Source organism: Budorcas taxicolor, chromosome 12 (genome assembly GCF_023091745.1).
Source record: "Budorcas taxicolor isolate Tak-1 chromosome 12, Takin1.1, whole genome shotgun sequence".
Classification (NCBI taxonomy): Eukaryota; Metazoa; Chordata; class Mammalia; order Artiodactyla; family Bovidae; genus Budorcas; species Budorcas taxicolor.
In genome coordinates, this window is record NC_068921.1 from 15,850,371 (window position 1) to 15,861,777 (window position 11,407).

The 11,407-nt window shown below is 43.4% G+C and overlaps 1 protein-coding gene across 1 annotated transcript in view; it reads left to right on the forward strand.

The window, feature by feature from the left end:
- Positions 1-7,774, forward strand: part of COG3 (component of oligomeric golgi complex 3) — a 59,374-nt gene extending 51,600 nt beyond the window's left edge. Inside the window, exons 21-23 of the mRNA XM_052649973.1 lie at positions 2,718-2,845; positions 3,928-4,026; positions 5,964-7,774. Of these exons, the coding sequence (XP_052505933.1) occupies positions 2,718-2,845; positions 3,928-4,026; positions 5,964-5,993 (257 nt within the window). The 3' untranslated portion in view covers positions 5,994-7,774. The remainder of the gene's footprint in view (positions 1-2,717; positions 2,846-3,927; positions 4,027-5,963) is intronic.
- The last annotated feature ends 3,633 nt before the right edge of the window (positions 7,775-11,407 follow it).

Sequence of the window (11,407 nt, forward strand, 5' to 3'; positions counted from 1 at the left end):
CTTTGGCCACAGGGAGCTATGGAGTTGCTGTCTCTTGATCTGTAACAGGAGAAACCCATACTGAAATGTCAAAGATTTTTGAGCCTTTGGGGAGGGAGCACCAAGAACAGTCTATGAACTTGTCGTGGACCCTGGAACCCAGGGTTAATGTGGTGCATGCAGACTTGATCACATTCTTGGGGTCAGTTCATGATAAACTCATGAGATTGAGCTATAATTACGATGCCAGTTTGTTATTTCACTCTGGGAGATATACCTTCTTAAGAATTAGGGTACTTTATTTACTGAGCTCCGCATATAACTGTAGTTGTCCAGGCCTCTGAAAACTGACCAGTGACCCCTCAAGTGTGTTAGTGATGAGAGGGCCAGAGCCTATGGAATTCACTGTCTTAAAGGAGTTTTCATCTGTTCATGAAAAACATGCAGTCCTTGGATTGTTGGTTCTTTCTTCTTGTGGGCACGGGCACTTTCTTGCCCTGTTCATCCATGACCCTCCTCAACTGAAAAAACTTTTAACGTGGTATGAAAGTGAAAATGTGGAGGAGTAAAAAATGAGAAGTAATTCTGTTCTCCACCTCCAAGCTAGTTCTCTCAAAGGTAACCACTGTTCACAGCTGCTTCCCGAACATGTGTATTCTAGCACAAACGGACTTGAAACATGTTATACAAATAAGATTTTACTATTGTTACTTGAAAAACCTGGGCAACCACTTTTTAGGTAACAAGTTTTAGCTCGACACTCACCAAGTTTCCCTTTTGGTAAGTGTTGAGCTGAAAACACAAAAAAAGGCAAAGATCAGGAGAAGGGAGGAGGTATTACTTGCAGCAAGAAAGAACACCAGGGATCTTTCCCAGAGCGGCATCTCCCCAGACAGCAAAATTGGGGAAGTTTTAAGCCAAGGGTACACGTATTCATGAAGGGGCTTGAGCAGAGGGGCTTCAGCCTTGAACTGGGGCAGTGGTCTACAGAATCTACTCTTTCATTGATTGAAGTCATGAGAGTCAGCATCATCATCCAGCCTCCGCCTGGTTGTGGGCCTTACTTCCTGCAGAACTCACAGACCAGTATCAGACTGTTCTCTGTATCCCTTGAGGACAAAGCTAGTGTTTTGTCACTGAACGTTGTGTTTTGACTGCTTTTCCTTTGTTCCGGCATTCCCTCACTTCCCTTAAGATCATCAATTACTGAGACCTCGTCAGGGACAAGCATTGTGGCTGGGCTTAGATCACAGAATGACTTAGGACAAAATGGCTTCCCTTATGTCAAGAAAACCATGCTTGGTTCTCTCTCCAGTGACCTCCTACCCAATCTGCTTATAAAATATCCCCTCCCCGCCCCTTTATAAAAAAACACTTGCTCTGTACCTTAGAGCCCCTTCTATATCCAGCTCTACCCATTTTAAGTAATGGACACATATATCACTAGAGCACAATTTCTTTAATAATTCTATTAATATTTAAATTACTTTTAGTTTTTCCTTACACTCTAATAAACACACATATCTTGGTGGTATTTTGTGAGCATGTCTGTAAGGTAAATTTTCAGCAGTACAAACATTAAATATTGAAGAGTATGTGTATTTTCAGTTTTGCTAGACATTGCCTAGTATCCCTTCCAAGAAGTTGAACCAGTTCATACTGTACTCCCATCAACAGTGGATGAAGGGGAATTCCCTGGTGGTCCAGTAGTTAAAATGGGCTTCCCAGGTGCCTCAGTGGTACAAAACCGCCTACCAACACAAGAGACACAGGTTTGATCCTGGGTTGGGAAGATCAACCCACTCCAGGGTTCTTGCCTAGAGAATCCCATGGACAGGGGCACCTGGTGGGCTACATAGGGTCGCAGAGAGTTGGACATGACTTAGCAACTAAAACAGCAGACAACCAATAGTTAGGTCTCCACAGGCAGTGCCACATGGCATGGCTAAAAATAATAGTGCCTGGAGGGGGCTGCTTCCCCACACCTCTGCCAGGTGTACATATGCACAATGTTAGTGATTGTGACCAATCTGCAATATTTCAGCTGTTTTAATAGGCATTTCCGTAATTATGAGTGAGGTCGACCATCTTTGACATGATTAATCAGTCTTTTCCTTTCTAGCTTTCTAGGTAATTTTCTCTTTTAAATACTTAATACAGATTACTGCTGTTCTTTTCCATTTGTACTTCTTTTGAGACACTACATCTGGGCTGCTAATTATTTCAGTTAACATTTTCTGGAATTCTAGTTCTTTTCTGATAATATAAGAACGTAACAGATGGATTTTTAGTTCCCATTAAAAACGTGTGGGCATTTTCTGAATGATCTCATAAGACAGAAAGCATCTCTTACTGTGAGTCAGTAAGAGTCACAGTGAATAAGTTCATTCATTATGAAGTAATTCTTTCTAGTGTTTCTCTGCAAATGACTTCCAATTTTACCTTACCTCTTATCTCCAAATTCCAAAGGCACCGTACTACCGTCCCTATGAATGTCCTGAGCCATGCTGGGGGAATTCTTTTCTGTTTAGCTTTTGTGGTTAGAATTTTATATATCTAAATACTTAATGAATGTTTATGGGCTTGTGATTAAACTTGATAAATAAAAGTGAAAAAAAATTCTTTGAGGAAATAGTCGTCTTTCGCTGTTTTTCTCTCCTTTTATTCTCCTCCGAATTAAAATGGAAGTACTTCTTCTGTTTTTATTTGTGATACTAAGGAGGCTAATTTCTTTCCAGCAAAGGTCAGTGACCTTGTGGCAAGTGCCTACAAGACAATAAAAGCAAAGCTGCCCCTGACATTGAGAAGTATGTCTTTGTACCTATCCAACAAGGATACTGAGTTCATCCTGTTTAAACCAGTCAGGGTAAGTTTCATGATGATGTGTTTGAATGTTGGCTGGTCTCTCCAAGTATTCTTGCTGCTTCTGGCATTTTCCTCTTCCTGTGAACATTTGGAAATGTTGGTCTACTATTCTAGTGCAGTCGATTAAAAAAAGCACTGGGATTCTTGAAAGACTTAACAAAGCTTGCATCTGTCTGATTCTGCCCCCTCTCCCCCTCCCAGCCCTCATTTTGTCTTAATTTTTTATGGTTACCTATGGCACAAAGGTGATTTCTGCCAAAAAGTAGATAAATGAGTAAATGAGTAATCAGACCTCTGTGTGAGATGTGGCCCAACACTTGAGAGAACAGCATCTCAGGAACTATGCCCCATTTTACTGGTGAGTAGAGAAAATAAATGGCAACCCACTCCAGTACTCTTGCCTAGAGAACTCATGGACAGAGGAGCCTGGTGGGCTGCTGTCCATGGGGTCGCACAGAGTCGGACACGACTGAAGCGACTTCACATGCATGCATGCTTTGGAGAAGGAAATGGCAACCCACTCCAGTGTTCTTGCCTGAAGAATCCCAGAGACAGAGGAGCCTGGTGGGCTGCCATCTATGGGGTCGCACAGAGTTGGACACGACTGAAGCGATATAGCAGTAGCAGCAGCAGCAGTGAAAATATATGGCTTGCAGCGACCCCCAAGGGATTAAACACCAGAGCAAATTTAGTACTCACTGCTTCCAGCTCTGTGTTGAGGTCACATCTTTACTCAAGGCATTGGTTGATTTTTAAAGTACAATTTATGTGTCTGGGAACTTCATTATCTTTTGTGGAAGAAATTGCTGCTGAAGACTCTTATTATTCTCTGGAGGGGACAAGGCTGGCAAGAGTTCAGTTTTTTCCAGGAAAGCCTATCTGGTAAGTCTTATTAGTTAGGTTGTGCTGGCATGTGAAATATTAAGGACCAGTTACGTGTCTTTGGTGATCCCCGGGAAGATACGTCTCCTCCACTTGTTTTGGCAAATAGTAGTATTTAACGTCCTTGGTTCTTCATGTTTAAGGAGGCTGAACCTGTTTTCAGTGACTCATGTAATACGATTGCCTTTTCTTCTTTCTAAGAATAATATTCAGCAAGTCTTCCAGAAGTTCCACGTCTTGTTAAAGGAAGAGTTTAGCCCTGAAGATGTTCAAATCATTGCTTGTCCTTCAATGGAACAGGTAAGTAATCTGTGTTACTTTTATAACCTTTTAGTTATCTTACTTGAGTAGATAGTATCTTTTGAGTTACCATATTTTGTTGTAATTTTTAAAATTGTACATTATTCTGATGAGCATTGCCAAACGTGCTCTCTCACGTTTGGCAGTGGTGTTCAGATTTTCAGTTGCTTCTTTTTTTTTTTTTTTTTTGGCCACACTTTTGTGGCACATGGGGTCTTAGTTCCCCAACCAGGGATCAAACCTGGCCCCTTGCTGTGGAAGCATGTAGCCTAAACCACTGGACCGCCAGGGAAGTCCCCTCAGTTGCTTTTTAATGCTTTCTGATAATTGAAAGTTGCTCTGTTTAAGATAAACTCTTTGTGGAAGACTCAAACAGTGGTATTTACGTTGCTACATAGTTTTGTTTGCAGTATGTATGATAAGAGGCCCATGTTTCAAAGATGTCAGAAAGAGGTCCTCTTTTTCTCTTCTTCCTAAATTAAAAAACCTGAAGAGAGAGCTGAGCCTGTGTTTACTGTCGTCATGTATTCCGTTCTGTCAGCAAACTTTCATTGAGTAGAAGTAGACTGGCGCCACAGAGGGTATTTTGTTTATGGTTTTAAGAATCGTTGAGGAGTTTAGTATATGGTAAGGACTAGAGAGGAGAGCAGTAAGGTTGCTGAGCGTCTGATTGGTTTGCGTTGAACCTGCAGGGGGAGAGACTGGAGGCAGTGAGTGTGGTCAGTCTTTGAGGAGTTTTACTGTGCGGAGAGAGAAGAGATGGGGGTGGTAACTGGAGGAGAAGTGGGGTCATTTTTAAATTGAGGTATAATTCGTATACCATAAAATCCATCTTTTTAATTCGGAGTAATAGATGACCAGTGCAAGTTCGATGCATGAAACAGGACTCTCAAAGCCAGGGCTCTGGGACCATCCAGAGGGATGGGGTGGGGAGGGAGGTGGTAGGGGGTTTCAGGATGAGGGGACACATGTGCACCCATGGGGGATTCATGTCAGTGAATGGCAAAACCCACCACAATATTGTAATTAGCCTCCAATTAAAAGAAGTTCTTTTAGAAAAAGGAAAGGACAGTTATACTTGCCAGTAGGTCTCATAAATGTGCATTGTGCATACTTAATAGTAAATAAAATGCAAAAAAACCCACAAAACCCCAAAAACCCTTGTGTTTAGAAGGACGCACTACCAGGCTCAGTCAGCCACAGGTCTCTCCAGGGCCGGGGTGGCAGACCTGCAGAGCTCAGGCTGCGTCCCTGCCGGTGACAGTGGCGACTTCTCTGGTTTCCCTGGGCCGGCTCTGTGTCACGCCCTTCTTTACAGAGGGGGCAGGGGGCTCCCGAATCTGCCAGGCCTGTTCTTGTGCAATGAAGAATCCTTTAAAGAATTCCTAGCATGCAACTCTCTGCACAGCACACTCTGCATACAGAAAGATGAAGTTGGTTATTTACAGGGGTCCCCAACCTTTGGGATCTAATGCCCGATGATCTGAGGTGGAAGTGATGTAATAATAACACGAATAAAGTGCACAGTAAATATAATTCAAGTGAATCATCCCCAAACTGTCCCCACCTGCAGTCCATGAGAAAATTGCCTTCCATGAAATTGGTCCCTGGTGCCAAGCAGTTTGGGGACCTCAGAGCTATTTCTGTTTTATGTCAGTATTGGTGTCTAGTTTTTTTCTGTCTTCCTCATCGGATTCTGAACGAGTTAAGGGTCCAGGTTCGGCCGTACCTCCTCACAGGACACCACGATGTGTGGTGCCCCAGGGGCTGCTTCGGGAGTCAGACCATCACGGGTCCAGGTTCTACTTTACAGCCAGGTTTATTGGTCTCTTAAAAATTTTAGACTTGCCCTCTTCTGGTTGTGAGAATCTGAACACCTTTTCTTGAGCACGGTATTGCACAGTGGAACTAACACAGCCTTTCTCTTTGCTTTTCAGCTGAACCTCCTACTGTCCGTTTCTAAATAACTTGGCCTATTGGGCTGTGCGTATAGATGGCCGGCTGGCAGGAACGGGCTGCCGGGTCCGGAGGCTGCAGGACACCAGGGAATTGGACGAGGGACGTCCCCAGAACCACACGGCCGCCACTCAGGGCTCATCACAGAATGAAATGGAAGCAAAGTGTGCAGTGATTTGTGTTTCCCTTTTAAAAACATCAAAATGCCAAAGATACGCTATGTAGTCTATGAGCGCTGATAGCTGCCTCACTTAAATGGTTGCAAGCAGTGTAAGTTTTTAAGAGGAAAAACTTATGGAGGGCACACAGGGAAGTGGTTCTTAAGAAAAATGCAGTGAAAATAGGTTACAATAAATACCACAAAGAGCTTTACGGAAATACAGCTAATAGGGAGCTTCCAAGAGTAAGGTTTGTTAGAGCAAGAAACACTGCAGTCCTTTTAACCACTGAGCATTCCACAGTGACTTTTTTTGCTTTTTTTTTTACTTCCAGAAATGTTATTTCTACACTCTATTTATAAAATTTCTCCTCTCACTTTGAAGTTTAGTTTGGAGTAGATTGGCTGCTCCTGGGGATTCAAGGTGTTCTCTTTCTGCGTGTTTGATGTGGGGTAGTTTCAAGATGCAAGGGCCTTGTGTAAGGTCCCAGAATCTGTACTCTGAATGGCTTAGGTACAGAGCATTCAAAGGCAGGCCGGGGCTGCAGCCTCCTCATGGTGGATACGTGTGTATCTTTAATGAGAATCTTCACGGTACAATAGGCAGTGTTTGTGAGGGGGAGGTACCAATTAGGGCGTCTTCAGGCTGGCACACTGAGAAGGCCAGGAAGCCTGATGAATAGCAGGTCGCATGCATGATGCTTAGGGTTACCAGCTTTGTGCACATTGCCTTCCATTTCCGTAGTTCTTTGAAAAGCGAGCACTTTTCTGTCCGGAACATTCACAGCGGCTGTGCCGCGGGCCGGCCTTGTGGATCGGCAGCCTGCGACAGCAGAATACAGTTTACTCACAAACTGGTGAAGACCGCCCATGCCTTGAAATGGACTGCCTGATATCAGGGATCATCAAATTAATCACGCACATCTCTTGAGTTTTCCTACAAATACCTGTTTCCTGATTGAATTGGTTTTGCCTCTGATGTTACAGTAAATGTCACCTTCTTTTTGGTTCACAATGAATTTTGAATTACTCAGACACTAGTTTAGAGATAGAACGCTAACAAGGGCTCTGGAACGTAGCCAGCAGACCTCACTCTGTGAGACTAGTATTTTTCATCCACTTCAAGTAGACTCCCGCCATGTGTGGATAGTATACATACCCTGATGTCTGTCATTTTAAAAGGTCACTTGCTTTTCACCTCAGTGTAACTTGGTGATGGATGTTGCTTGATAGACCTTAATACTCTGTATATTTTGGGAAGGTAGAAGGTAAAGAGGGGCCATATTCATTCTTTGATAGGAAATGAATGAATTAGGAAGATTCTACTCACTTCTACTTGCTATTTTAAATATGTGTTTAATGAAATAAACTGTAAAATACCAGTTTTGTATATTATATGTACATTTGATTTTTAAATAGCCTTTCCAAAGAAATGAGGGCATGATGATTGTACAGTACTATGATTTCATTTGATGTACAGAGCAGAGTATGTTCTTGATGATAAAAATATTTGATGGCACTCATTCTTGTGCTTTGAATCTTTTATTTCTGAAACACTCAAACACCTTACCGAGTAGGTAATAGTGATCCAACCTGTTTGCTAAATGACTGTTTGTTTAAATCTGTACAGTTCACTTATACAGAGTGTATATACTTTCAAATAATTAATTTAAAATGCTTTATATTATTTGGCTAGAAATTGCTGTTTTTAATAAATGTGAATTTTTTCAGAAATAAAGATTTTTGCTTCCTACTTTGTCCTCATGAGTCTGTGTGTGGATCCTTTTAAAAGAATTTTTTTAACTAAGATCTTTATTGTTGATTCACACGCGGTTGTAGAAGTCATATAGACTGAGCCTGGGTACCTGGACTGGATTTCTCCCAACGGTCCATCTTGCGGAACGGTAACACGGATCACAAGCAGAGTATTGACAGTGGTCCTCTCCACCGGCGTTACTCCCATTTCCCCCATTTTACTGGTATTGTGTGGGTTCTTTTGGCAAGACGATTATTGTGGAAAGACATTTTTGAAACATTTAATGCCTCATTAGTTGAAAGATAATTTTTCTTCATTTGCAAAACTGCCAATTTCCAGAGTACCATCAGCACATATAGTTGTGCTGAACTTTAGCATTATTGAAGTCACAATAAAAACAAGTATTGTATTTTTACAACCCTGTATCTAAATTCTTCTCTGCTGTTAACAAGGAACAAAGAGTAGTCGGCCTTAGTTTTTAAAAAGAGGCCATTTGTCAAAGGAACCTGCGGGTATTGGTGGAGGGAAGGCTGCTTCCCAGAAAACAGGAGCTTCATTGCTTCCTTTCAGGAGCTCTTCTTCTGGTGGTGGTTTTTTCACCAGCTTGTCTGTCTGCTCCTCCTCAGGCCCCTGGAACGGAGGCAGCTGCTGGACGCTTGGTAAAGGGGCATCCATTACATAGTCATCCAATAAATACATATTTGGGATTTTAAAAAACTCCCAGTTATCAAAATATGTTCACTATTAGACATTTCTGCAGTGTTTGAATTTTAACATAAAATGTGAAAGTTTTGTAAATGAAACTTGAAAGGTAAACTGCTGTTAAATGTTTGCATATTGGTTCCAGATTTTTTCTATGTATATTTAACTAATTTTTCTTATAATATTGGGCTCTTTTACACTCTTTCAATCAGGTGAGCTTTCCTTTTTTATTTTGGTTGTGCTGTGTAGCTTGCAGAATCTTAGTTCCCTGACCAAGGAGTGAACCTGGGCCCTGGCAGTGAAAGCACGTAACAGCTGAACCGCCAGGGAATTCCAGTCAGGTAAGTTTTAATCATCAGTTATGAGTGGTGTTTGTTATTGTTCATTCACTGACTCGTGTCCAACTCTTTGCAACCCCAGGAACTGCAGCACGCCAGGCTTCTCTGTCCACCATCTCCCAGAGCTTGCTCAAACTCATGTCCGTTGAGTCAGTGATGCCATCCAACCATCTCATCCTCTGTCGTCCCCTTCTCCTCCTGCCCTCAGTGTTTACAGATAGGCATAGTCTCATCTCAGTGTTTACAGATAAGATCCCTGGGTTGGGAAGATTCTCTGGAGAAGGGAAAGGCTACCCACTCCAGTATTCTAGCCTGGAGAATTCCATGGACTGTATAGTCCATAGGGTCAGGTCGGAAAGAGTCAGACATGACTGGGCGACTTTCACGTTCATTTGCTGAACTATTTGAAAGTGAGTTGCAGGCATCATGACGTTTTACTCCTAAACACTTAAGCAGCCATCTCCAGACAGTAGGCACAGTCTGCTATATAACCCTAATACCAATATCACACTTAAAAAATCAGTAGTATCTGCTGCATGGTCCATATTTTACTTTACTCAGTTGTTACCCAAAATGTTTCATAGCTTTTTCTTACCCAAGTGCTTCCATGTTACTTGGTTGTTACATCTCCAGTCTCTTTTAATGTAGAAATTCTTAAGGTTTCTGTTTGCTTGTTTTCATGGCATTGGCATTGACTTTTTTTTTAAATAAATATATCTCAAGAGTTCTCGGACACGACTTAGTGACTCCACCACCACCAGGTTAGTTATAGAATGGACCAGAGTCAGGATGGCCCTGTGTTTCCTCATTGCTTAATTCAGAATACCCAACCGTTGCAGAATACATTCTTCTCAAGTATGTGGGACATTTGCCAAGACAGACATGTGCTGGGGCATAAAACAACAAAACAGAAAACCCAAACACAATCTACAACAGTAGTTCTCAATAAGATGACCCCTGCCCCTGCCACCAAGAACACATTAGGCAACATCTAAAGACGTTTTTGGTTGTCATGACTGGTGTGTACGTGTGCACAGGGGTAGAGGTTTTATTGGTTTCTATTAATAGCTGGAGAAGCAACTAGAATGGCCAAATATTTTATAATGCATAGGCCAGCCTCCTACAACACACAGTTATCCAGTTCAAAATACGGAGAGCGGTAGAGTTGCAGAACCCTGTGACAGACACAGCCACCCCCAATCTCCAGCACTTGGCTGTTCCCTCACCTGTTTTCATACCAACAAATGGTGTCTTGCTAGTTTGGCTATTGTCTGTCTTGCGCACAGCAGGTTGTAAGCTGCTCTGTTGTGTTGACAGCTGTGTACCTGGTGCCTAGAACAACCTGCAGTAGATGTGCAGTAAGTACCGGTTGAAAGAATCCCCGTGGACCCAAGGCACATAGCCTTCCCTTCCCCGTCCCATTCCTACCCAGTCCTGCCTCTACCCCTCCTTCCCCCCTCCTTTATTCCCTCCCCTCCTCTATTTACAAGGCCATTTCTCTGAGTCAAGACCCTCATTTTCAATATTCCTTGCTAGGAATATTGAGGTATTTTTACTACAAGAACCTAGGCTTACTAATGTTCTCTTTTCCCTTTGCGTACAAGTCCTGATGGCACGCAGGCTGTTCAGACCCCTGTGCATCTGTGTCCAGCCCCATCTCCTTACTGCTCATGCTCTGTACCCATCAGGGTCCTGGAGTGTAAGCATCAGAAGGCATCATGTCTAACTGGAGCAGGAAAGGGCTCTATTGGAAGGAAACGCGGGTATGGGGGACAGACCAGACGCCGGAGGACCTGAGAAATGAGAAGAGGAAGCTTTATAGGTACAGAGGTTTTGTCGTTTCCAAAGCAGGACGTGTTGGTCCACTGCCTTGGCAGTGTCCTGGCCTTGGCCTGACTGCAGCTGCTTCCATCTTGGCCAAGCTGATTGTGTGCGTGCGTGCGTGTGTGTGTGTGTGTGTGTGTGTGTGTGTGTGATCTTAGCCAAGCTGACTGTGTGTGTGTGTGATCTTGGCCAAGCTGACTGTGTGTGTGTGTGTGTGTGTGTGATCTTGGCCAAGCTGACTCTGTGCGTGCGTGTGTGTGTGCGTGTGTGTGATCTTGGCCAAGCTGACTGTGTGTGTGTGTGTGTGTGTGTGTGAGATCTTGGCCAAGCTGACTGTGTGTGTGTGTGTGTGTGTGAGTGATTCTCCGTGCTTCATTAATCCTGGAGCAGGGAGAAGGAAGATCCTCTGTGTCAGTATCCATGGAGTGCCTCTCACCTCCAAATCCACCCCCTTTTGGCCCTGCTTTGAGATTCTGGAGCTGGGCCCAGAGAACATTTCTCCACCGCCAGCTGGTGCAGAGTGAAGCTCTGTAGCGTGCTGATGCTGTGCCGCAAGGCACAGGGGAAGGGGGTCTCTCCTTCACCCCCCTGGCAGTGGTGTGGGGTGGGGCTGGGGGGAGGACAGGTGCTCTCTGGTGAGTTCTCCTG